The sequence below is a fragment of the Pipra filicauda genome, unplaced genomic scaffold (genome assembly GCF_003945595.2).
Source record: "Pipra filicauda isolate LSUMZ 115617 unplaced genomic scaffold, ASM394559v2 scaffold116_size3395265_pilon, whole genome shotgun sequence".
NCBI classification, from domain to species: Eukaryota; Metazoa; Chordata; class Aves; order Passeriformes; family Pipridae; genus Pipra; species Pipra filicauda.
The window spans coordinates 2137376-2161519 of NW_024103618.1; the positions used below are offsets into that span (position 1 = coordinate 2137376).

General features: G+C 35.6%; 1 protein-coding gene across 9 annotated transcripts in view; it reads right to left on the bottom strand.

Moving 5' to 3' along the window:
• The window catches only part of FRYL (FRY like transcription coactivator), a 135817-nt gene that overhangs the window by 44938 nt on the left and 66735 nt on the right, over nucleotides 1-24144 (bottom strand). For all 9 annotated transcript variants that reach the window (XM_039385094.1, XM_039385096.1, XM_039385082.1 and 6 more), the window contains 22 exons: nucleotides 21945-22048; nucleotides 21220-21328; nucleotides 20162-20248; nucleotides 19334-19505; nucleotides 18472-18604; nucleotides 18108-18215; nucleotides 16651-16888; nucleotides 15842-16027; nucleotides 15665-15751; nucleotides 14640-14908; nucleotides 14029-14224; nucleotides 12928-13052; nucleotides 11067-11124; nucleotides 9659-9750; nucleotides 7879-8051; nucleotides 7276-7436; nucleotides 6664-6774; nucleotides 5600-5754; nucleotides 5259-5358; nucleotides 3860-4028; nucleotides 2835-3094; nucleotides 1096-1236 (listed from right to left, as the gene is read on the bottom strand). In XM_039385094.1, the coding sequence (XP_039241028.1) occupies nucleotides 1096-1236; nucleotides 2835-3094; nucleotides 3860-4028; nucleotides 5259-5358; nucleotides 5600-5754; nucleotides 6664-6774; nucleotides 7276-7436; nucleotides 7879-8051; nucleotides 9659-9750; nucleotides 11067-11124; nucleotides 12928-13052; nucleotides 14029-14224; nucleotides 14640-14908; nucleotides 15665-15751; nucleotides 15842-16027; nucleotides 16651-16888; nucleotides 18108-18215; nucleotides 18472-18604; nucleotides 19334-19505; nucleotides 20162-20248; nucleotides 21220-21328; nucleotides 21945-22048 (3234 nt within the window). The remainder of the gene's footprint in view (nucleotides 1-1095; nucleotides 1237-2834; nucleotides 3095-3859; nucleotides 4029-5258; nucleotides 5359-5599; nucleotides 5755-6663; nucleotides 6775-7275; nucleotides 7437-7878; nucleotides 8052-9658; nucleotides 9751-11066; nucleotides 11125-12927; nucleotides 13053-14028; nucleotides 14225-14639; nucleotides 14909-15664; nucleotides 15752-15841; nucleotides 16028-16650; nucleotides 16889-18107; nucleotides 18216-18471; nucleotides 18605-19333; nucleotides 19506-20161; nucleotides 20249-21219; nucleotides 21329-21944; nucleotides 22049-24144) is intronic.

Here is a 24144-nt window from a genome sequence, read left to right on the forward strand (position 1 = left end):
TAAAGTCTGAAAGTAAGTCTTCTGGAAATTATTTAAGAAGCAAAAGATTTTCTTAGAAAGGTTTCAGCAACATCTGAGATCAACAGTGGCACGAATGTATTCCGGTATAATTTCTTTTCAATACTTCACAGTTCTGTTCTACACTATTTCTTTTCCTGCAGTCATCATACTTTTCCTCATGCTATCCTGAAGTGCTCTCACACATACATTTTGACAAAAAATAAAATTGGCTTTGGGGGGGCTTGGGATGGTTGGTGGGTTGTTTTGGTATAATACTTGGTTATATGAGAATGACACCCCACATGGTTTAACAGGTGCTTTATTTTACTATATTATCTGTCTGCTCTTTAGGAATATCCTAAATTACACCATAGGAAAGACCATTTAATTCTTCAAATGCTCGAGACCTTTATATAGTCTTGTAAGAATAAACACCTAACTTAATATTTTATTAAGCATACAGCAACTAAGGATTCTCCAGTACATCTCAGTTCTGCAAAATAATCCTGCTCATTGCTAAGCAGCAGTAGATGGCTGCTAGTCAGCAATTACTCTAGACATCAGTAAGTTCATATTTCTTCTTCTGACATTTTCTTGAGTTATTTACTGTTCAATGATTTATTTCCATCCTTTTATGAGAACTCAAAATGAATGGCAAGCAAGTGATGCAGGAATGTTTGACTCGAAGATTGTTTTGTCACCTTGTTCAATCCATACATGCAACGATTTTGGGCTGCAAAATTTCCTGATGAAAACAACTGCCAATCTATGAAGAACTTAAGCTGCCCTTAGGAAGAACTTAATAAAATTATAGGTCCTGATTTATTATTAGCAAAACCAATAATAATTTTCTAATGAAAATGCTGAGTTTAACTAAAATTGATACTGTAATTTTGACACAGATGTCCAAAAGTAACTCAAATGAAAGAGCTGAATTTGATTTGTTCATAGTACTTGGTGGTCATAAAATATGGGGTTGGAGATTTTGATACTAGAAATCCTACCTCAGACTTGTTTGGTGATCTTTGCTTCTAGACACACTCCTAATTTTTAAAATATCAATAAGCACCGAGGAGAGACATATCACATACTCACATAAGGCAAAAGGCTGGGTTCACTGTTCACTCCACAGATACTGATCAAGAAGTGTAAAATTATTTTCAGATTCTTTGGCCAGCTGTCTGCTAAAGTAGTCCAGACATTTTCTATCTCTGACCAAGCCACTTCATCACCATACTAGAAAACAAAATAGAGAGATCTTCTGAAAACTCCATCAGAAAACATTGTACTGGAACGTGATCTGTACTGACCAAGTGGGACATGTTCTAGAAAAAGGAGACACAAATCCTGTAGGAAACTGTTGCCTTTTTAACATTCCAGAGTGATGCTTTCACCTATATTCATGTTTATAAACACATTCTAGAAATAACTATTTTCTTTTATAGATATAAATGTACATATATATACCTAAAGATATATGTTCATACTATATTATTTTATTGATATATAATACATCAGACTGCAAGACCTGGGCCTGTTTAGTCTAGAGAAGAGAAGACTGAGAGGAGATCTCATTAATGCATATAAATATTTCAAAGGCGGGTGCCAAGAGGTGTCAAGACAGACACTTTTCAGTGGTGCCCAGAGACTCTTTCTGGTGGTGCTCCTCATCCCAGGATGAGGAGCAATGGCCATAAACTAAAACATGAGAAGTTACACCTCAGCACGAGGAGGAACTTTGCACTGATGACGGCAGAGCACTGGAACGGGCTGCCTAGGGAGGTCTTGGAGTCTTCCTCTCTAGAAACATTCCAAACCCACCTGGACACATTCCTGTGTAACCTGTTCTTAGATGACCCTGCCTCGGCAAGGGGGTTGGATTAGATAATCTCTAGAGCTCCCTTCCAACAATTTTATCATTCTGGGAAATTTAGTAGAGACCCATTCTCTCAGATGCTGACGACCTTGAATAAAACTCCACAGACCACAGACTGACAAGAGTTTTTAATTTATAGCTCAAAACATGATCTCTCATCAGCAGGATTCATATATAACATAATATGATGAGAACTGGCAGAAGCATTGCATGTGTCCAATTTTACTTCTCTGTTGGAAGCAGCTATGACAGGAAGAAGGAGAGTCAATTAGCCCCTGGTAATAAGATTGGTTCCAAAACTTCACTTTGAGATCAAAGGTATACAGGCAATTTGGTATTCTCTATCCAGCTAGACATCTATACTGCAAAACACCAGTTATATATAGTTACTATATATAACAATTTTGGGTTAAAGAAAAGATACAAGGACTCCCTGAAACAACATCTCAGCCTTGGCCATATTGATCATCATAACTGGTCTACTCTGGCCTCCAATCGGGAGGCCTGGAGACACACCATCTATAACGCAGCTGATGCTTTTGAGAAAGCACGCAGGATCACTCGCGAGGAGAAAAGACAACGCAGAAAGATTCGTGCCTTGCAGAATATACCACCTAAGGAGCCTTTCTGCTGTGCCTTTTGCAACTGGACATGCCTATCTAGTACTGGCCTTTTTAGCCACCAATGTGCTTGCAACAAACGTGGGTAGAGCCCTTCCCAAATCTTCGTTCGCGAAGCCTGGCCATGATGATAACAATTACTATAACATTTATATTACGTATTTCTCAGAATACCTCAAAACTAAATGGTATTGTTTGGGTATACATAAGCAACTCAACAAATCTGAACAATAATTCTTGAAAGTTTGGTGACAAAGTATCTCTGAACAGTATTTTCTTATATCCTAAACAGAACAATCCATTGGAAGAAGATGAAGCACTAAAGTAATTAATCTTACCTTTGCAGTCATGTACATCAGATTATTCAGAACCATAGCTGTAGCCTGTGGCGATCCCCAGCCTTCTCCTCGTAGCCATCGTCTACTGTTCACCATCATTTCTCTGTCTTTCAAACAATCTTCTTCATCTTCATCTTGCCGACGAATGGTTGGCAAAGGTTTCAAGTCTACCAACTCAATATTGTTCATCCATGGCAGCAGGTAATGCAGCATCACCTGTCTCCCAGCTGGGTGAGCTGTTTGGATTCTCTGACTTACTTCTGCCATTCAAAAATTAGGTACACACATGAATTGCAAATCAATAATGAGAACTGGTTTGCTAATAACAACCATCATGAGCCCAGCATACCACACTGATACAAGGTAATGGTGATACTGATGCAATTTTTTGGTGAGATGACCAGTGCCATTTCATAATGATAAAGTCTGAAGTCTTCAGCAGAGCTAACTGAAGACACTGCTAACAAACAACAGTACGTTGAAGAAACCACATTACTATGCACATATATATGAATTCCTGTAATTGGAGAAGGGAACTGAAAATCTACAGTACAAAAAAACATACTAACTTCGGCAAAAAAGCACTTAAATTTTTTTCTTCATCATCGCAGTCCTAGTAGTGGGTTTTTTTAATCGATGTAATAGGTTATTATTCTGCAATTGTTAAAAATGCTACGGAATGATGTATTTAAGCAATCTACAGTAAACAAGAACACAGTACAGAGAACAATGAAAGAATGATTTTAAAAAAACACTTGCAAATTATTTCTCTAATGTGAATTTTCATGGTTATTAGAAAGTAATTAGGAAAAATATTTTTGATTCATGTTGTTTCCCCTTGAATATATTGAAAACACAAGTGAACAATAACTGTAACTCAGTAAGTTCTATTGTTCCATTAGCTATGATGATGTTGTTGTCCTGATTTCAGTGAATTACATATAGATTAATTACTGAATAATAAGAATGACAAATTTTGTACAATGCTTTTGACTTGATGAAATTTTTTTGTTTTAAAATCGTACCTGAGAAGATAGCAAGCGTCAGTTCAGGATAAGTCCTTGCTAATTCTTCTGACAGCTGATAATATGACATAGAATACAAATGTGGTAAAGGAGAAGGCTGACCCAAAACCCCATCCGTCCGCTGAACTTCCAGTTTGTGAGCGTAACGGAACATCTTTGGTTCCAAGATCTACAACAATAATGTTCAGAATTTGAAGCTAAGTATAGAGCTACTATGAACACCTTTATATAAAAATCACTTCTTAAAGTATCTACTCTCATTTAATGTTTCTTATCCATGAGGATCTCTGTACATCTAAAGTATCTGCTAAAATTGGTAATTTCATAGAAGACTAGTAAGATATACTCCACTTGATGAGTTTCTAGCAATAAAGTTCCAAAATATGCTTTACAAAATACCATATTAAATATAAATTTATCTATGACAAAATGTGAAATACTATTTAACACTTGTATTTCCAAACAATACCAATTTTTGCTCATCGATGAGACATGGACAGGAACAACATAATCTTTGATGTGGCAGAGGTACAGCAGGAGGCTAAAGGACTCTGATACTTGAAAAATCAATTTGGGCTCATCTTAAGCAGTGGTGTCAACTTGAGAAGAAAGATGGGGCTGACATATCAACAGGGGTGTGACTTCAGTGGGGTCTTCACTGTTGAATTTAGCTGACAACTAAAACCTCTGAAAAAAACCCCAAGACTTACAGTCTGAGCCACAAGCAACACAGATTTATTTAAACACTAATGCTGCCTGTAAGATTAAGCTTACCCCTAAATGACCTCAGAAAGAAATATACTAAAGTAAATTACATGGCTAAGATTTCACTGTCATCTCTCCACACAAACAGCTGAAAAAATGTTTGGTTCTAATGTCAAAACCACAAAACTGACTGCTATCCCAGCAGACAGAGTGAAGGCTTGGGAAGCAATATGCTTCTCTCCAACGTCCTTTTGGACAAATGGAGAGAGAGAGAGAGAGAGAGAGATAGATAGAGAGATAGATAGAGAGAGAGAGAGAGAGAGAGAGAGATAGATAGATAGATAGATAGATAGATAGATAGATAGATAGATAGATAGATAGATAGATAGATAGATAGATAGATAGATATCTGTTTCAGGGTCATATCAAGAGAGTCTTGATTTAGGTTTTGTTTCTTGAAAAAGAAGGTATTATGAAAATACAGGTCTTAAGTGCTTAGTTCATGGAAATGGACACACTTCCACTGAAGTCTATTTGTGCCAGGTAAGGATCTGGCCTAACTATGTACTGAAATAGAGAAGAAAAAAAAAATACAGTGTATTTCATTACTGAAGAGAAGCAAACAATAACAGATTTTTTTTTAATGTACAGGACAATTCTTATTTAAAAAAAAAATCAGAATTAGTTTACGAACCTGTAATAGTTGCATAGCAACTTCATAGATAGCCCTAGTAGAATCAGCTGCTTTAAACAGTATCAGATTCAGGAGGGTCACTGTATCACACTGGTAATCCCTAGGGATAAATTGCAAGTGTGAAAAAAGTAAAATTACATTTGGCTTTTTAAAATTTGAATTTAAGTTTAATTTACAAGGGATATAATACGGGATAACATAACATTTTGAAAAGTTTCTCTAGTAACACATACACACAAAGAGTGGTGATCTTTTCTCTCTAGGGCACAAAAAAGTGCAGTTCTATATGAAAGCACACTTTGAAAATAAAAGCTTTAAAGTTCTGAAAAATGCTGTAGTACCTGTTTTGGAACACGCTGGCTATGGCTTTAAAACAGCCAGCTGCTACACGCTTGGAACCTGTGTAGCACCGGTCTACGGCCCAGTACATGAGGTTACTCTGGTCAGGGTTGAGTTCCAAGAGCAGCATGACTGCCTCACAGCCTAGTTGGTGAACCTGTATTCCAAGAAAGTGTCAATACATATTTAAAAATGTAGAAAAAAAGACTAACTTACAAAACGGCATAAAGTAGGGAAATACATATTTAATAAAACCCAAACCTTTTGAAACATAAAATGTGTTCTATACAAAAACAATGACACCACAGTTTAAAGTAACAACAGATAATTCTATCAACACTGTTTAACGTTCAACTTGCACACAGTCATAAATTATTGACATAAATAACTAGAGAGCTCTCCTGACTTTTATTCCCCTCAGTTTCAAGGCTAGCTTGAGCTATTTACTATTTTCACATCTTACACTGAACACTGACCTAAAAGCATCAGATAGAGAAAAGCACTTAAACACATGCAGGAATTCCAGCTGGATACAAGGGATGGATCTACAGGGAGACTTGCATCTTCTCTTGAATCAAAGCAGCCCACTGGAGCTGTATTTTTATACAATCCTAGCATTATAGGGCAATGGACACCCTACCTTTTAAATTGAAAGCTTGCCTTACTGTTCAGATGAAAAGCTTGGTCTTCCTAACTCTGCAGGACCCCAATGGACTCTGCAGTCTCAGTTCATGTTCAAAATGTCATCTCCTTCAAATTTCTGAAACATCTGCTTATTCCTACAACTTAACTAACTGATTAGTTTAAAAATGATACACAGTGCTTCACCCCTTGCCCTTTCCTCTTCCATCCTGTTTCTCTGTTCTTGGACTGTGATTAGAGATTACCTTCCTCAACAGGATGAATATACATGAAGGAAGGACAGAGCAAAACTACACACTACTACAACAGCTTTGAGCTTAAGCCACTCTAAATCATTTAGGCAAATCTGACTGCAAGCTCATTAAAGCATGTATGTTTGAAGGCGCTGATAGCTACAAACCAATGTTGACATTGTCTGTATTACCTTTTTATCTTGTGAATCCAAAATATTATCCAGCCATTTGTACAAATAGCCATCAGATGAGAGCCCGACGTTGTCTGCAACAGGGCCGCAACACAGTACAGCAGACATAGCCTTCAGAAAGCAATTGAAAACCGCTACATTTTAGTAACTCATATACAACTCTTACTAAGGTCATTAAAATATCAGAAAACCAAATTCTAACCTGTCAAGGGATGAAGACCAAGGCTAATAAAATCTGTTTAACATTTTATTCAAGAAATTATCAAATCATAGTTTTCTCAACTTTGAAATACAAGAAAGGGTCAATACTGAAATGCTAACATACTGAAGAGTTAAATACACCAGTTTCATTGTTAATGTACATTTACATGAAAGCCTTTCACCTTAGGCAACTGAGGACTAAAGTCATGGGAAGTGAACATTCAGTAGTAGTTTTAAGAAATTTCTATAGCAAGCGCAGTAGTTCACAGTTTGGAAAAAGCTGAACTGCCAAAAATACATGCAAGCATATGAGAAAAAAAACAAAACACTAAGTCATGAATGGCCTAAGCGTTAAATTTGCTTAGGTCAACATAACAATCTATTTCCAAAATTCAAAAAGTGCTAAAATACCTTCAATGCACAGTACTGGTGTCTGTTTATTCGCATGTTTCTATCACTGTATCTGTCCAGGGGAGTAAACATGATACTAAAAGGACCTGCCCAATGACTGAACAACATAAATAGACTGTGGCGTAGACTCTGCTGTGGAAAGACACTTCTTCTCTGGTGTACTGTAAGAAAAGCCCAAAGTTAGACACACTCCTCTTGTCATTCTTTAAAATAAAGTATGTAACACAAAAACAGACCCAAACAATGAATGTAAAAGGAAAAATCCATGTAAACGCACTATTTTAACATCATAATTGTTGGACGTAGCTTTACTATTGTCTTGTTTAATGCCACTAGTGCACAGGAATTTATTAGTCAATAGAATTCAAATGCAACAGCCAACCAACAAAACTTTGCCAAATAGTACCAAAAATCTCTCTTAAAACTCATGCTTTTAAAGTTATATTCAAAACTGATGTCACAAATTATTTTAATGAAAGTATTCTGAAACTTCAGATAAAAAAATGGCTTTTTCTTTAGTTGCCGCTTGGTTGGTTTTTGGTTTTTTAAATGTACTTTGTATTAAATATAGTCATCAAAAGTTACTAAAGCATTTTTACATACCTGGAACATTTTGTATGATATTTGCCACTAAGGCACTAAAATGGCATCGTATATCTTTCAATGTATCAGAATCCTTTTCATTTTCTGCTTCTAGGAGTTGTCTTGTTAGATCGACATACTCAAGTAAAGTGTTGTTGAGGGAATGTGTTTCGTTATCAAGGCCACCACTTGCACTTAAAAATAAAATAAATTCAAAAAATCAAATAGCATGATAATTACATACATTTTTTGAAAACAAATTTTTTGATCTTTAAAAAACCCTCATCATTGCAAATATTTATTTCAAAGTAATTTTTTCATCCAGCTTCAAGTTCAGTTTTAAAATAAAGAACTCCAGTGAAAGCAAACTAATAATCAAACCTCACTATCAGAAGTCACTCATCCTTCTACAGAACTAGTTCTTATACTGGGGACATATGTTAAAAATAATAAATACCCCCCCCCCCCAAAAGACCCTCCTACAAACCCACACAATTTGTAAACTAGAAAAAATAATTACTACTACTTGACGATAGTCATCTTTATGCCATATTGATTTTTGGAAGTCAGTCAAGATGTTTGGTACCTTGTGACACGCTGTTGATGACAAGCAGATGAAAGCAATTTATTCATTTTATGTATTCATTTCCCATCCTCATGGTTTTAGCATCTGACTAGATGTCTGTACTAAACTAAGTAAGGATATTAAAGACTACATAATTCAAAGCTGCCCTACTTTGAAAAACAATTGGTAGAAGGGTGATTCCTTTCCCCTCAACTCCCTCCACCACATTTCCACATTTGCACTAAAGACACCTAAAAAGCATTCCTTGCACACCGAAGGCAAGGTGATGCCTATGGCAACCTGTAATTGTTTGTTAGCTTCTACCACAGAGTCAGACTGGCCTCAGAGAGAAAAGCTGACAAAGTTTCAGGGTGCAGACTGTGGTTAGGGCATATTTCATACACGCTACTTAAACATCAGGGAGAACCTTAAAAGATAAGAAGGGAGAGTATGATTTTCACAGCTGGACTCTGAAATTTGAGCATGCTGAAAGACATTTTAGCAATGCTTCTGAGGCAACATTCTGAAATATTCTGCAGCAGCTTGCTTAAAGATTGAGAATGTCACACTGACTATATCACTAAGGTTGATAAATACATCTCTAAGTATTGTTTGTCTAACAGAATGGGACCATTTCCTAGCCTACTTGCTCTTACACGATTCCACCAACTTAGAAAAAACTTTCCAACAGACTTGTAAAACATATGCCAGAATTTCTTTTTTCAAAGTGTCCCTACACAAGTAGGATAAACTGAGGAAAAAAACCCTCAATAGCCCAGTTAACATTCTTCATTCCTCAGAAATAAAAAAAGGTCCAATATTAATGTGCAGCAGCCTTCTCTGTATAGGATGTGCTGACTAGCATCAGCACTCCAGGTGAGGAAGAACTCATCTGGCTGATCACAGAATAGTTACAATTTGCACAACTGGTGCAACCTTTGAGAACACACAAACAAGAACACACACTGCCAGTTCAAAGCAATATCCTGGAGAATAGTAGCATTTTAAATAAAACACAGAACACAGTGACAAAGAGCACGGGAGAGGAACAGATTAGAAAGTCAGTTTTATAAAACTGTCAGTTTTATAAAATTCCAAGTTTTATAAAATCACATCTATCTATTCAGTGGTATACTAAAACTCACAGATGAATTTTGCAAGTTTGTTATACTGGGTCACAGGAATACCAATGACAATTCACAAAAATAAACAACTTCTCATCAGTGCTTCCCCTACCTGTGACTAATGACACCAGCATCTGCCAACAGTTCAAATATTCGTACTAGTTGTACTCGTAAAATATCTCGACGCCTGCGTCGTTTCATGTTCTATTCAACAGAGGAAACACAAAATTAAATGAAGTAGAGGAAAAGCTAAGTATAACACCAGCGTGGAACGTAAAAGCAATATATCTTTACTACAATCAGCATCAATTATCAGAGGTGCTAACCTTTTTAGAGGTGTTACCCAAATTGCTAACAATTTCTATAACCAAAAAACGAAAAAAATTTTTCCCTGTTGCGACTCTTGAGATATACCAGGTTTGCTATTACATGTATTATCAAAATAATGAGTTTGTCAGTCTCCTGTCACAAAGTGCAACATATAGAACAATGAAGTACAAACGGTAGTCTTTCTACATATTTTGAAGGAGGTGATTCTGTCCCTCTGCTCCACTCTCGTGAGACCCCACCTGGAGTACTGTGTTCAGCTGTGGGATCCTCAAACACAACAAAGACATGGACATATTGGAGTGGGTGCAGAGCAGGGCTCAAAAATGGTCAGAGGGCTGGAGCACCTCTCTTATGCAGACAGGCTGAGAGAGATGGGGCCGTTCACCCTGGAGAAGAGAAGGCTGAGGGGAGACCTTATTTGCGGCCTTTCAGGGCTTAAAAGGGGTTTATAAGAAAGATGGGACAAACATTTTAGCAGGGCCTGTTGTGATATGGCAAAGGGCAATGGTTTTAAACTAAAAGAGGACAGATTTAGACTTGATATAAGAAAGAAATTTTTTGGAATGAGGGTGGTGAAATACTGGCACAGGTTGTCCAGACAGGTGGTAGTTGCCCCACCCCCAGAAACACTCAAGGTCGGGTTGGATGGGGCTCTGAGCAACCTGATGCAGTTGATGATGTTTCTGCTCATTTCAGTGGGGGTGGACTATATGACCTTCCAACCCAAACAATTTTATGATCCTATGACTTGCATGCAAGACTGACAAAATACACTTTGGTCTAGTAACATTTTGAAACAGAAGAGAGCTCCTTCCCATCATCTGTAATTATAAATTTATTACTTATAAAAACATTACAGTTACCATAAAAAATACTGAGTAATCATCCCTGACTTTGTTTTTGCAGAGATTATTATTTCTATGAATACCTACTAAGACTTCCAAAACTTCCTGTAAAACAAGTTCTTCATTGGAAAATTTTTAGTATTTAAGAATAATACAGAGCTCGAAATAAACACAAAGCTCTTCTAATGTAAACACCTGACAATTATTTAAAAAAGCAACATTTCACATTTTTATCTGGTATACTGACAGTTTTTACTTGCAGAAATTAAAGAATATAACTAATATTCCTGCTCTGTAAGAAGACAGTTAAAATTGTTTTGAATATAATGGAAATTATCCAATTACCTCTGGCCTTCTTTCAAGTGCTTCCTTAATTATAGGATGTAATTCTTCTATTAGTTCCCTGAATTAAAATAATTAAAAGGATAAAAACAAACATCAAATTAAGATCTCAACTGAAAGATGTTTCTCAGTAACTAGTGTTACAACACAAGTGAAAACACCCTCAGGTTTTCCTTCTTTACCTGTAGCATTTTAAAGAAAAGTTTCCTAGAAAGACATTTTCCTAATTTAAAGCAGATTACTAAATGGATGTCTCAACAATTACCCCTACATTTGCATTCTCCAAGTATTATGGCTTTTTTCTATCACAAACCATTGTCATTAATTTTCATACTAAGGGTTTAACAAAGATGTGCAAACAGGTATTATTAGGGAGGGAAAAAAGATGTTGACAGCTTATCATACAATGCTCTTTCAGCTGTCATGATGCATTTACTTGTTAGTAAAGTTTGTTCTTTAAGTCCAGCAACACTACACTGACAGAAGTCAGACCAGTCTCTCTGAAAACTGAAACAGGTTCTGACACTGTGCTTACATTCCCCATTTGTTCTGAAGCTCCACAGTCTTTACTACTACTCAGTTCCTTCTGCCAAACTAAGACTCTGTTACTTCTTTAAAAAGGGAAAGGTGAAGGAGATCAGTAGTAAGGATCTATGCAGACAAAATACTAAGGTAAAAATATATTGGTTGTACTTACAAAGGAGAGCAAGAGATACCTAGACAAGTTCATGTGATCAGTTACACAAAACAAAAATAGTATTCTATTAAGTTTAAGTGGATTGAGTATACATATAATCTATGATGAAAAAGTTCCTGAGTAAACATACAAAGTGGGGAGGAAGAGTGCTTAAAAACTCGAAAGCTAAACAACAAATCAGTGCAGAGCTGTAATGCTAAAGGGTGGGCTACAGCTGGCATCTGGTGAGAGCACATGTGTTTTGAGAAACAAAACACATTCTGAATACAGAAATGGTCAAACTGTTAAGAATCAGATTTTTTTTGTAATTTGCTGAATGAGTGGCTTCTAATTTAGAAAACAAGGATTTAAGGTGAAATTATCTCTGAAAGCATTTCTGGGCTTTACAGTACAATTACGATTTAAACTTTTAAACAGATCTTCAGGGTCATGAGACAAAGTCTTGCTTTGCTCCTGGTAGGGGAGCAAAGTCAGATATTATATAAAATTATAAGATTATAAAGGGATATAAAGCAGAATATGATAACTGAGGACTTGGCATTACAGATTCAATATTGGCTCCTCATCTGCAATAATACAGGACACAAGTGACTGGAGAGAAACATCATCTCATTCAAAACCAACAATGTAAGTGATCTCTGGTTCTTTCTGCAGAAGCACAGTTGGTTGCTAGGCACAGTACAACTTCATAACTCTCATTATATGAGGTTGGCTGCTGTCACAGAACACCTGATGGCTTTCCCAGGAGGTTTTCTTCCCCTCAGATGTTCTCACTCTTCACCCATCCTCCATAAAGAGCACTTGGCAATACCAATAAGGAGAGTTTATCTACTCTAATAAACTTGAATATAAATAACATTTCACATGTTATTACTTCACACAGTCTGTTCTTTAACAAAATGGCAGCTTTTAATATCAATAAAAGTTAGCTGTTTATAGTTTCAACTAACTTCTTTTTCTTTATGCAGGCATGACCTCCACATGAAATTCTTTCACACCTCTAACAATCTATATCACGCCTCTAAATGCTAGAAAAGACAAGACAATCAGTTGTCAGAGCTTTTTCAAAATTCTTGAAAGAAAAAACAGTGAATCTTTTTCTATGAGCTCTGATTCCCTAGCTTCATAATCAACTGGCGTAAAAGCAGAATCAAACACAACAGTTACCTAAAAGCTCCTGGGTTGGTCCTGCCAAGTCCCAGGACAAGGGATTCTGTAATTTCCATGCTCTCAGAGCGCATCATTGGAACTATGTGCTTAAACAGGGAGGAAGGGGATGGAATGCCAATAATCTAAAAAGAAAACCAGAATAAAACAGAATGAAATAGTTGCCAAACAAATGGTGACATGAAAATACCTGCTGTAATTTCTCTGTCTTCTCACATTGGATCAGTGACTCAAAATGATAAAAATGAAAGTTATATTTGACATGGAAAAAGATTTTCTGAAATAGTAAAATAGTATTAACTATTTCTTGCATTACTCAATTTTCATTGTCAGATGACAATGAATGACTCAACACGATATACAGATGCTATGCATGTGTGGTGTATCTGCCGTCCTTGGGGAAAGTAAGTAGATTTTTTGTGTCCAACTCCTTAGAGTCCCTTGCAGCTCTCAAAGAGATCACAGCCTTCAGTCTGCAGTTTTTCAGATTTAGAGAAAGTATCCTGATAACAAGATGGAAGTGGAACAGGCTGCTTCTGCCAAAAATCTGCTGCATAGTCCAAGAATTATCTTCATGTCTACTGTACCTTTTACAGGAAGCCAAAAAGGAGACGAGCAAAAAGCAGAAAAGAAGGGGGAAAAAAATAATCTGCAGGCGCTCTGAAGCTAGGCAGACAGAAAACTGTCTGCGGTTGGGAAAATATAACAAGATACATCATGCCGGAATAGGTTGCTGTTTCAATTACTAAAGTGAGAGGCTTTTTGCTCAGAACTGCAGAAGTCTACTGACAGCAAAAACAACCCCTTAACAGTGAAGAAAACATTTCTTTATTACAGCTAGCTAAGACTTTGAGACTGGGTAACTGTTTTTATTACATGGTAAGATTTGCCTTAAAAACGTAAGCAGAAAAGCTTCTACAGCACAGACTGGGAAAAGTGAACTAAAACGCTATCCCCTAAGCAAATGAAAAACTAACGTATACTAAAAATATTCTGAGATAAATTATCCCAGTTTCTAATCATGACAGTTATTATAGGTTCTGGTGTTTCTATTTCCAAATACATGTAGACTTATTTACAACAAGCATTAGAAGAACCTACTCTTGAATCAATGCTATAACCACTGTCAGGAGTAGACGCCAGCGTCTCAGGAGGGGAACATCTCACAGAGCCTGTGGAAGTGGAGGAGTTTGAAGAAGACGCTGCACTGCAGCAAAGAATCAGGTAGTTTCTCCAGAGCCCAATATAGGAGTCACTGCTTGTAGTAGTATTCACTTTCTTTGCATTGATAGGGCTGCTATTAAAAAAAAAAAAAAAGCTCAGCACAATAAATGAAGCTTACCACATTTCACTTTGGTTTTCTACTGAATTTATTTTTCAATTGTGCACATGCCATTGCTTCCAATATTGTTAACATAGTAAACTCTGAATAAGTTTTTCAGAACAGACCTGTTCATCAATAATGTACACTTTTATATTCAAATTTGTTGAACTACAATATGGTCAAAGGCATGAATTAATCTTCACAGCAGATAACTTTTTATCCAGATAAATCTGCTGTAATTTTTTGTTACATAAAGCTGAATTAAATCCAAAGAAAATATCAAGAGCCTACATGTCACCTTGCTCAACAATAATGACTTTACAGTGATGATAAATCTTGAAAGAATACCCAATATAATATACTGCACTTACTTTAGAAATCAACTTACTTGATATCCACTTGTGGAGACAGCAGTTGGAGTCTGGTATAAGCAAACGTCCAAGCATAGCTTACAGCTGTTGGGCAGTGTTTTGGAAGATTTTCCTGCTTCATGAAACTTGAGAGGCTTATAATCCATGGATCTTGGCCTTGAGTCACATGTGCAAATATCCATATATGCGAGGGACTGACCACATCAAACTGGTGGCTGATTGGGGAGGAATTCCAGTCAGCCAGAGTTTGTAAATCTATTGAACTGGGACAGTACAGTAAAGTAGTCTGTGTGCATAGAAAAGAGAATAAGGCAATACTTAATATCCATGTGTATTAAGTAGCAATCTCTTTAATTGTTAAATATCTAATAAAGTATCACTGTCAAAACCACATCTGCAACAGATAAAACACATAATTTATGTGGGTTTTTTACAGAAGTTCTTAATGTGAACAGTTATATAAACATGCTGTTTGGGAAGGAACTGGGTATTAGGAAATAGCAAATTCTAGAAAAAGGCCTTTTCACTCATGATTTCATTCTTACAAAATATTTGTACTCAAAGTCTTATTACTGAATTCCAACTTGTTTCCTAAACCTAAAATCAGAAGGGTTTCCTTGATACTTAAGAGTTTATGATAAGTACATAAGTATGGAATTCAGTTGTTATTCACTGACAGTTATTATGGCTTTCATCACGGATAAAGGACACACTGACCATTATGAAACTATACTGCTGCAGAAAAAGGCAGTGCCCTTTGCTTCAAAGAAATTGCAATCAGTAAGCAAGATAAGAAAAACCAGATAGAGTTGTCAGCGTTTATACAGTGGTGATAATGACACACTATTGGTCAGAAAGTGTATAATGGTCGTGTCAGTCTCACAACATTAGTCAAGATTTTTGCCTTTTTCTCTTTGTTTGTGGTGCTAAATTGTTGACAAACTTAGCATGAACACAGTGACACTATCATTTAAAATATATTTGGGACAGTTTTGCAGCATTATGTCATCTTATAACCAACTTAATATAAAAATTGTCCTACCTGGTCAGCCCCAGTGAGATGTATGAAACTTTCCAGGATAGTAGCACTTAGTCTGTCCATTACATCTATAGCCAATTCATCATCACTCTACAATATACAAAGCATAAAAAGCTCAAAGAAAGTCAACATAAAATCAGTTTCATTAAGCAGTTGTAAGAACAGGTCATCAACTCTTACCTTCGAAATTTCTAGAAGTGTGAACAAGGCCCTTATTTCTCTCAGAACACTGACAGCTAATCGCCTGGTGGCAGGCCTGGTGCTGCAAAGGATGACCAAAGCAAAGCCTTCCACCACGTGAAATACACTGGAATAAAGGGTCCTCTCCAGAGGAAGGGTATGGGCAGCCCCATTGGATACACCACGCTAAGAAAAAGATCACAGAAGTTAAGCAAATGAAGAAAAAAAGTAAACACAATTAAGATATAGTTCCACTACTGGAGATGGCAAAATAATCATAAAATATTTAGATCTTGTTTGGCTACTGGTCAAATTTGCATTATGAGAATAACATAGTATTAGCCACTTTGTTTTTTTATTATCTCTCTGAATTTAGTCCAAACATATATCACGAGAACATCTTTATTTCACTTTCTCAGGAGAATGATGCAGTGAGAGCAAAATTAAAAAAAAAATATGAATACTCTTATGTAAAAGACTGTATAAAATCAAACTACTTGACCTCGTTCTATTGGCTAGTAAAAAATGCTGGGTTTTTCCTAGTTCTACTGTTTAATAACTCCTATTTATTTCCAGTTACACATGATGACTTCTGATGTAAGCAAAAATGTAGTCATGAATTAGCGTTTTTGAAACTCATTTTGGTTGGGTAGAAATGCTGATTTAAAAAAATAGATCTAAAAGTCTTCAAGCACTGTAAGAAAGTTAGCTGAATTTTTATTACTTAACAAAAACAATGAAGTCCACTAATAAAACTGTATGTAGATTCAGACTGTGTTCTAACATCAAAGGACCTTATATAGATATACCTGAGAATCTTGAGTTTTATTGTGCATTTGGGCTGCTTGTTTCCACTGATTTATGAGCTGCACTAACATTTTTACTGCATTGTCAAGAAGCGTTGGGTGGACGTCAGTCACTTCACGCACAATAAAATATACAAATCCTGAAAGAACATCTTCCCGCCAATCTGGAAAATCAAGCATTAATGCTTGGAGAGTATTGAAAGCCAAGGCACGAAGTTCTTCATCCATATGAATTGTCAGCCTGTTTAGAAAAAATACTGGTATCATCACCCTAGATACACACACTCTTAATCAGCCTTTATCATTTGAAGTTCAGTGTTAACTCTTCCTTCTTTGCTGTACAATGTAGAGAACACTTTCACATAGACGCATTTTCAGCACTGAATAGACCTGAAACTGGCTACTAACAGAAGGTGCTTCTACTATAGCAAAATATTGCAAGGTTTCACAAAACTTAATACAAACAATTTTCAGGAGAGACTGCCAAGTCTTTCACATAGGTACATCTTTGCATGCATCTGAGCAACCACCTTAAAGCTCAGTATACAGGCACTCTGTGATGCACAGGTTCTTTTCTTCAAATTAAAACTGAAAAGAACAGATAATTTTTGCAGTTAAAGCTTTACTTTAGATATGAGGAAAAAAACTCACAAAAAAAATCCCTTTGCATATATACTTAAAAATATGTCTCAGCCCGCTAAGGTAGAAGAAATGTATCCCAGTACTGTATTATTACTTAATGCTTCATGTCTTTTATATGCCTTTTAACACTGAAGAAAAATTAGAAGTTAGAAGAACCTTATTCTCTCACATTATTACTAACTTAGTATATATGTAACTCAACACATTATATTAAAATGAATTTATAATTTCAAAGCTAAAAGCTATCCTGTATTTCTGTGCCAAGACCATTCTTGCATTAAGAATAAAAAAAATATCTCAACTACTTATCAGGACCAATAAGGCACATTCAATTTAAACTGAGATAAGAAACAGAAGAGTACGGGTCTTGTTGGATCAAAAAAATGGAAAAACAATGCAGGATTCGTAGAGGAAAAGAACAGTTTCCCTTAAGTGCCTGTCTCACATTTTGGTAATGTCAAACAAGAATGACTCTATGAAGATTTATAGTATTAGCAATAGGAAGAGAAAAAAAGGGGGAAAAAGCATGATAGTTGTAAAAAAAAGATACAACACATTCAAAAAACCCCCAAAGCAACAGAAATAAATTCCCGCTTCTCAAAAATTATCTCTAAAAATAAGTGCAAGATCTGCAGGATACATTTACCTCCTGCTACTCTGGCCAGTAAAACTCGACCAACTGCAGAGGGTAGTCAGGAGCAGGAAGGATGGAATCTGTATGCAGTGGACTTATACTGCATAGTGAGTGCACTGACAAACGTGCACATGCAGCATTTAAAAAAGAACATCCAATAAGAGCTCAACTTCATTTCTCTTACCTTGCAAGCAATTCAATGAGGTCAGTCCTACTCATGCCATCTGGAATCAGTCTTGGGATAGCAGCAATGCAAGTTCTGAACAAATCTATCTTAGGTTTCCTCTCACCCCTATAAAAAGAGTGTATAACCAAAAAAAGAACAGGAAAATTTACTTCAGTACACCATATATATTTATTTTCAATTTCATGTCAAAACTAAGGAGGTAACAAACATTTTTAGCTTTAATTAATGAAATTAACATTCACTTATTAGTCAAGTAAAAAACCCACTATTGCAATGCATTAATGATGGCATCTGCAACATTGCAGCATAAAAATAATATGATGCTACTGTGACAGTGAAAATACTGTAATGCAGTACATACGTAATCATGTCTTCTGGTTCTTTATTGGACATCTGCACGCTAGTCATGCACATGGGCCTTCCAACTTCTTTGTCCAAATGCCTAAGAATGCTATCCAGTGCTTTTCTCACTTGAGGATAGTATATAGACATTCCTGAAAAGTCAAAGAGTTCCATCACCTCTTTCATTTGTTCTTATTTAATTTTACATTTTAATTAAAATATCTGCCACTTATTCAGTTTTGGACAAATTTCTTATTGTACAACAGATGACATAAAACATGTAGTTTAACTGTCAAAAGAAATGCATGTATATATTATATATATATATAAATATACAAATATACAAATATGAGGTGGTATATGAAAATAGTGTATTTCAGAAAGAACATAAACACTGAAGCAACCCTTAGTTGTTTTCTCAATTCCAAGCTTTTTAGTTCTAGTTTAAATTTTACATGTTGAAACAACCCTTTAGAGATTACTACCTCATTCACAGAATATCAGTAGAGCACAGGGATTAAAATTGTCTTACTTCACTCAGCTGTGAGACACTTGAGACATTTTAGAGTGACATCAAGGGAACAAAACTTGCCATGCTATTTTACCACACTAACTGCACTCATGCTTCTTTGTGCTGATTTGGCAATGCAAAACACTTTTAAGAAAAGCCATGGATTTCATCTCAGACACCAGAAGGTCAATATTGTCTAGTAGCCCTCTCAAAAGAATCAAAGCAATTCTGTTAAAACAGGCTCTCATTAGATTCTTGTTAACAATTAAAATAAATACATAATTAAAGTTACACAAATGTACTACTTGAGAATAACTGAGAATATAAACACGCATACTGGAATGCCAACCTACAAAAGAATACAACATACCTATAACTTTTGCTTCCTCATCTGTCAGCGTTTTATTAAGAAAAATTTTCTTGACACGCAGAGTATTTCCTGAAGGGAGAACAACTCCTGTTGTTGGCATTGGTGGTTCACCATCTTTCTGCTGCAAGCTATCTGCTATAACAAGGAAGACTCTGAGGCCAATATTCATCCTCTTCAAGAGCAAAAAAGGGACAAAAAAAGGAAAGAGAAAACAGAAGAAATTATAATATTGAAGTATAATAGAGACAAAATAAAATTTGCATTTTTCCTCTCTTATGAATAGGCAGCAGTACAGTTCCAGTAGGACAGGTATTATTTAAATATTACATTATAGGGTAGTGAAAGCAACAAGAATAAAGTTTAAGCTTTTCATGCCTCCCCACAACTCTGTTTCAAATAAACTGACTGGGCCCAGGCTAAGATTCTGAATACTTTATAGTGCTGAGCACTAAAGGAGTTGATGAATCTCTACGGTAACACACTGATGACATACATTGCTTAAATGTCTCATCTGTTAGACTGGGTCTTGAAACATAAGGGCTGGGTATGACTTTCCTATAGAAAGGTTTTAGGGTTATACTGTAAAAAAACCTCATACTTTCTGAAATTTTTGTTGAAATAAGTCCCAATTGCAGAACTGCTGCTAGCTTATCTACTGGAAATGAAACAGAAATTGTGCATGACTACAACTACTTCTTTAGTTTTAATAGAACACACCTTCAGATATTTATTAATCTGCTTTTATCCTGGCTCAAAAATAGTTAATCACTTTTCCCCAAAATCCCCCTATGTTGTTCTCATGGCATGCAAGTAATGAGCTTTTTTTACCTCTGGATTAATAGTGAAGGTTTTAGGTGATTTTCCAACACTAAGAAGATCAAATATTATTTCTTTCATTGCAAAATCCAAACGTTCCTATAAAGTAAAATAGATTCATATGATCATCTCTTTTCTGTTAATACACACAATTTCTTGGCTTTGCACAGATGCTGGGTATCCTGTCTTAAAAATTTAAAAAATAAAAATAAAGAAGTTTAAAAAATATTCCTTTTTTTTTTTTTTCATATTTATTCCTATGACTTAATTTTTATTTTTTTTTTAATATAATACAATTCAACACAGCTCCTCCTCTGATACAGTTGAACCATGTCTCCTGAAAAAATTCCCAGACAATTCTGCTCAGGTCAAACGCATTTCCACAAATAAGTTGAACTGTTTTAGAAAACTAAAAATTAGGGATAAAGAAAAGCTCATGGAAATGAAAAAAACATTAAAATACAAATACAATAAATATAAAAAAATTTAACAGTGAAGGGTTCTGTGTCCTACCTCATCCCTATATGACCAAACCCAAATCATTTTAGGAGCTGAAGCACAAACAACCAATTTCTAAGACAGGAAAACATGTCTCTAATCTATAATGTTATAGATGAATGAGAGTTTATCTTGTGAGATTATATCCTGCAATTCAATATTAGGATAACAGAAGTGCCTAAAATAATACAAATCATAATAATAACTACACACTACTGCATTAATTGTATACTTTTTCTATCTACAGAGGGCAGTCTCCATATATAACTGGATACTACTGCTCTAATGCTTTGTCCCTTATAAAAATATCATAATGGATATACTAATTTTATTAGTGTACCTTATATATATATACACAACAGTGCAATGCAAATGTAAATACTAACCATCATAATGTTCATACACAACAGTCATTGAAGTTTAAATAGAATAATTTAGCCACTATTAGAAACACAGTGAGTTATTTCATTTGTTATACATATTCAGGAAAATTCTAAAACTAACCATAAATTTCCATTTCTTCCAAATAATGTTCATTCTATTCTTACAGCTCTAACTAAATATATTCTTACCTGAGCAATGAACTGAATAATCTTCACAAATATATTCAGAGGTGTGTCTCGTGGGACCACGCTACGCGATCCTTTTGGAAAAAGTGCTGATACAATGCTCATGAGACGGCTATGAGAATTTAGAAACAAAAAGAAGGAAAAAAGCCTTTTAAAAGTAACTCCTTATAACAGCAGAGATGTTATAGTTCAAATCTGGAAGTGTGTTGGTGGGGCTACTACAAAATAATACAGAAGTATATGACAGGTAGTATCACCTACAGGAAGTACAGCCCCAGTTGTCACAGGCAGCAGTATCATGGATTCATTTATAAAATGAACAAGATCCTGTTTTAAACTAGTTACTGACAGTCAGGAGAAGGGGCAAAATCTGAATAACTATTCCAAATTCTCATTATGCACATTCATAAAGAAAAACTTTTCATTTCCAGTCCACACTTAGTGATGGCCACTTCATACCCTATTTGTTCTGGTACCATTAGTGCCTTTTAAATTCAATAAATTTCCTGCTTATCTCTCTGCCATCTTCTATCCCTGCAAAGATAATTCTAGACTCTATTCCTTCTCTTCATCAAAATAATCAAGGTCTTTTTGTTTTCCCTATTAAGACAAAACCCTGTTTACTCAACTAAGCCATCCCTTAGCTGGCTTCAAGATCTCCTCTCCTACTAGGTGGGAAAAAATCTGCAACAATCAGTAGTTTAAAATCCTTTGCATAATGAACTTACCTTTGAGTTACAGTGTTGCTTTCACATTTTATTCTAATAACATAAACCCACAATAACCTATATAAAGATTCCAGTGCAACTCGGGACATTTTGGGATCTTTATTCTGTAAAATAAATGAAAAAATACAGTTATTGTTGCCTGTGAGACACTGAGAAAATTTCTAGTTTTCACTTTTGAAAATATTTTCTTTTTTTTTTAAACAATGAAAGATGATGTGTTTAATATTCACTACAAGTTTTTAATATTTTTCCATAAAAACAACCCTGTATCGCACATTTATGAGTATTACCTAAATTTTTAACTAGCAATTCCAGCTCATTTTACATGTCTCTCATTCTGAGGGCAGAGGAGTAACTACAAAGCAGATATTCCTCTTGAGATGAACACTAAGAGTGTATTGCTTCCGAGAACTTTTCTCAGAAAGCCATTGGTAACGAATAGCTACTTAATAGCAAACTAATTTATAGTTTGCCTAAAATCCTGGAGTAGCTGCTTTGGATCAGGAACAAAGTCTAATTCCATCACTCAGTTTGTGACAGCAGACAGTAGCAGGTACAGAAGAAAAGAATGCAAAACAGGGCAGGCACACAAGGAAGCTTCTCTGGGTATGGTTTCACACAACTTAGCCATTTCCTGCAGGCTGTATCAGTGTTTACCTACTTCCAGTGAAATTTTATTTTAACAATTAAGCTACCTTTTCTTGAATTAATGTAAAATCCTGCAGCATAATTCAGTTTAAAGTATGTACTGGATGAAAAACAATTTTTGTCTGAAAGCTGCTACTAGGAGTTTAGCTTTGCTCCTCTGAGCTCTTAAACTGTGTAAAATAGTAACTAACTAATATTCTTTTTACCAACTCCAGAAACCTCCTTTCCAACTACGGATTCTTGGTGTATGTATTATCTAGAAATGTCCAGCAAGACTCCTGGATTTGGCCATAAATATAAACTTCTGAACGTAATAAATGATTCCCAGTTGTCAACTTTTTAGGTATTGTCTCAATTCAAACTAACGAACCCAAACAAACCCAACAAAAAACCCAACAACTTTGTCCTTTCACAAGGGGTATAAGTGGACCTAAGACCATACTGTTCAAAAAGAGATGGTCTCATCCTTGGTTCCCTCCTCCACAACCTCAATGCTCCCTCTGCGTTAACTCTAGCAGTAAGAAAGCCCAACTCACATCAGTAAGCTGATCAAAATAATTTCACGTCCATGTCTGTGCAACAGAATACACAAAGGAGAGTATTTTTGAATGGCTTTAACAGACATAGGTCAGGACTACCAGTTTTGCCAGCAGCTTACTTTAAGAGGGGCTGAAGGCCTATCACAGAATCACAGAGGCAAAAGCAGTACTTTAAAGTAGTACATACAAGTAACATACATGACTGACTACCACAACATTAGAGGGAATTACTTAACCCAGTTTACATCAGTGATAATGCTCTTCTACCCTCCCTTCCCACTCATCCATGTGCTCTGCCATCACCTCTGGACCAGTACACCTCTAACTAGGCAGTAGGTAAATTCAGGAAGGTGATCTGGACAAAATCTAACCAGTAAAAATTACACCTGTCCCTGGTCAGTATTCACACAGACAACTGTCCCACTGTCCAGTTCATTTACCGGCAGTGCTACCATGAGGAAGAAGCAAAGAGAACTGTATGAGAAGGGGAGACTGTGATAGCTTTCATTTTAATTAACTCAAACAGCAAAAAACCCATATTATTATTCACTGTATTTAATTTACAGGTCAACAATTACTGATGGTCAAAGTAGGCTGGGTAATTCATTGGCACATGTGTCATCAAAGTCTATCTGAAATGAGGTGCCTAGAACTCAGTAATGCTTTCATTTTCTTATTTCTGATATCCTACAGGGGAGCTTAATTTACAGATCCAGAAATAAACCAAAAATTTATTATTGGCTTTTAATCATTGAATAAAAAATACGGTAGAGGTAGCAAATATTTTACAATGTGTTAACAACATTCTCTTAGCAGGTGTATCATCCAATATAGCTACTTCCAACTAATTATGACAAAGTTTGCTTCTTTATTATAAAGAAAAAGTAGTGTATAAGGAGGCATTCACTTTTTAAAAAGAGCTACAAAATAAATCCAGCAGTACTTTTAATATCTGAAACACTGAAAATTTTTGTTATCTCTTCCTACAATGAGGAACTAAAAAAATATGCTAT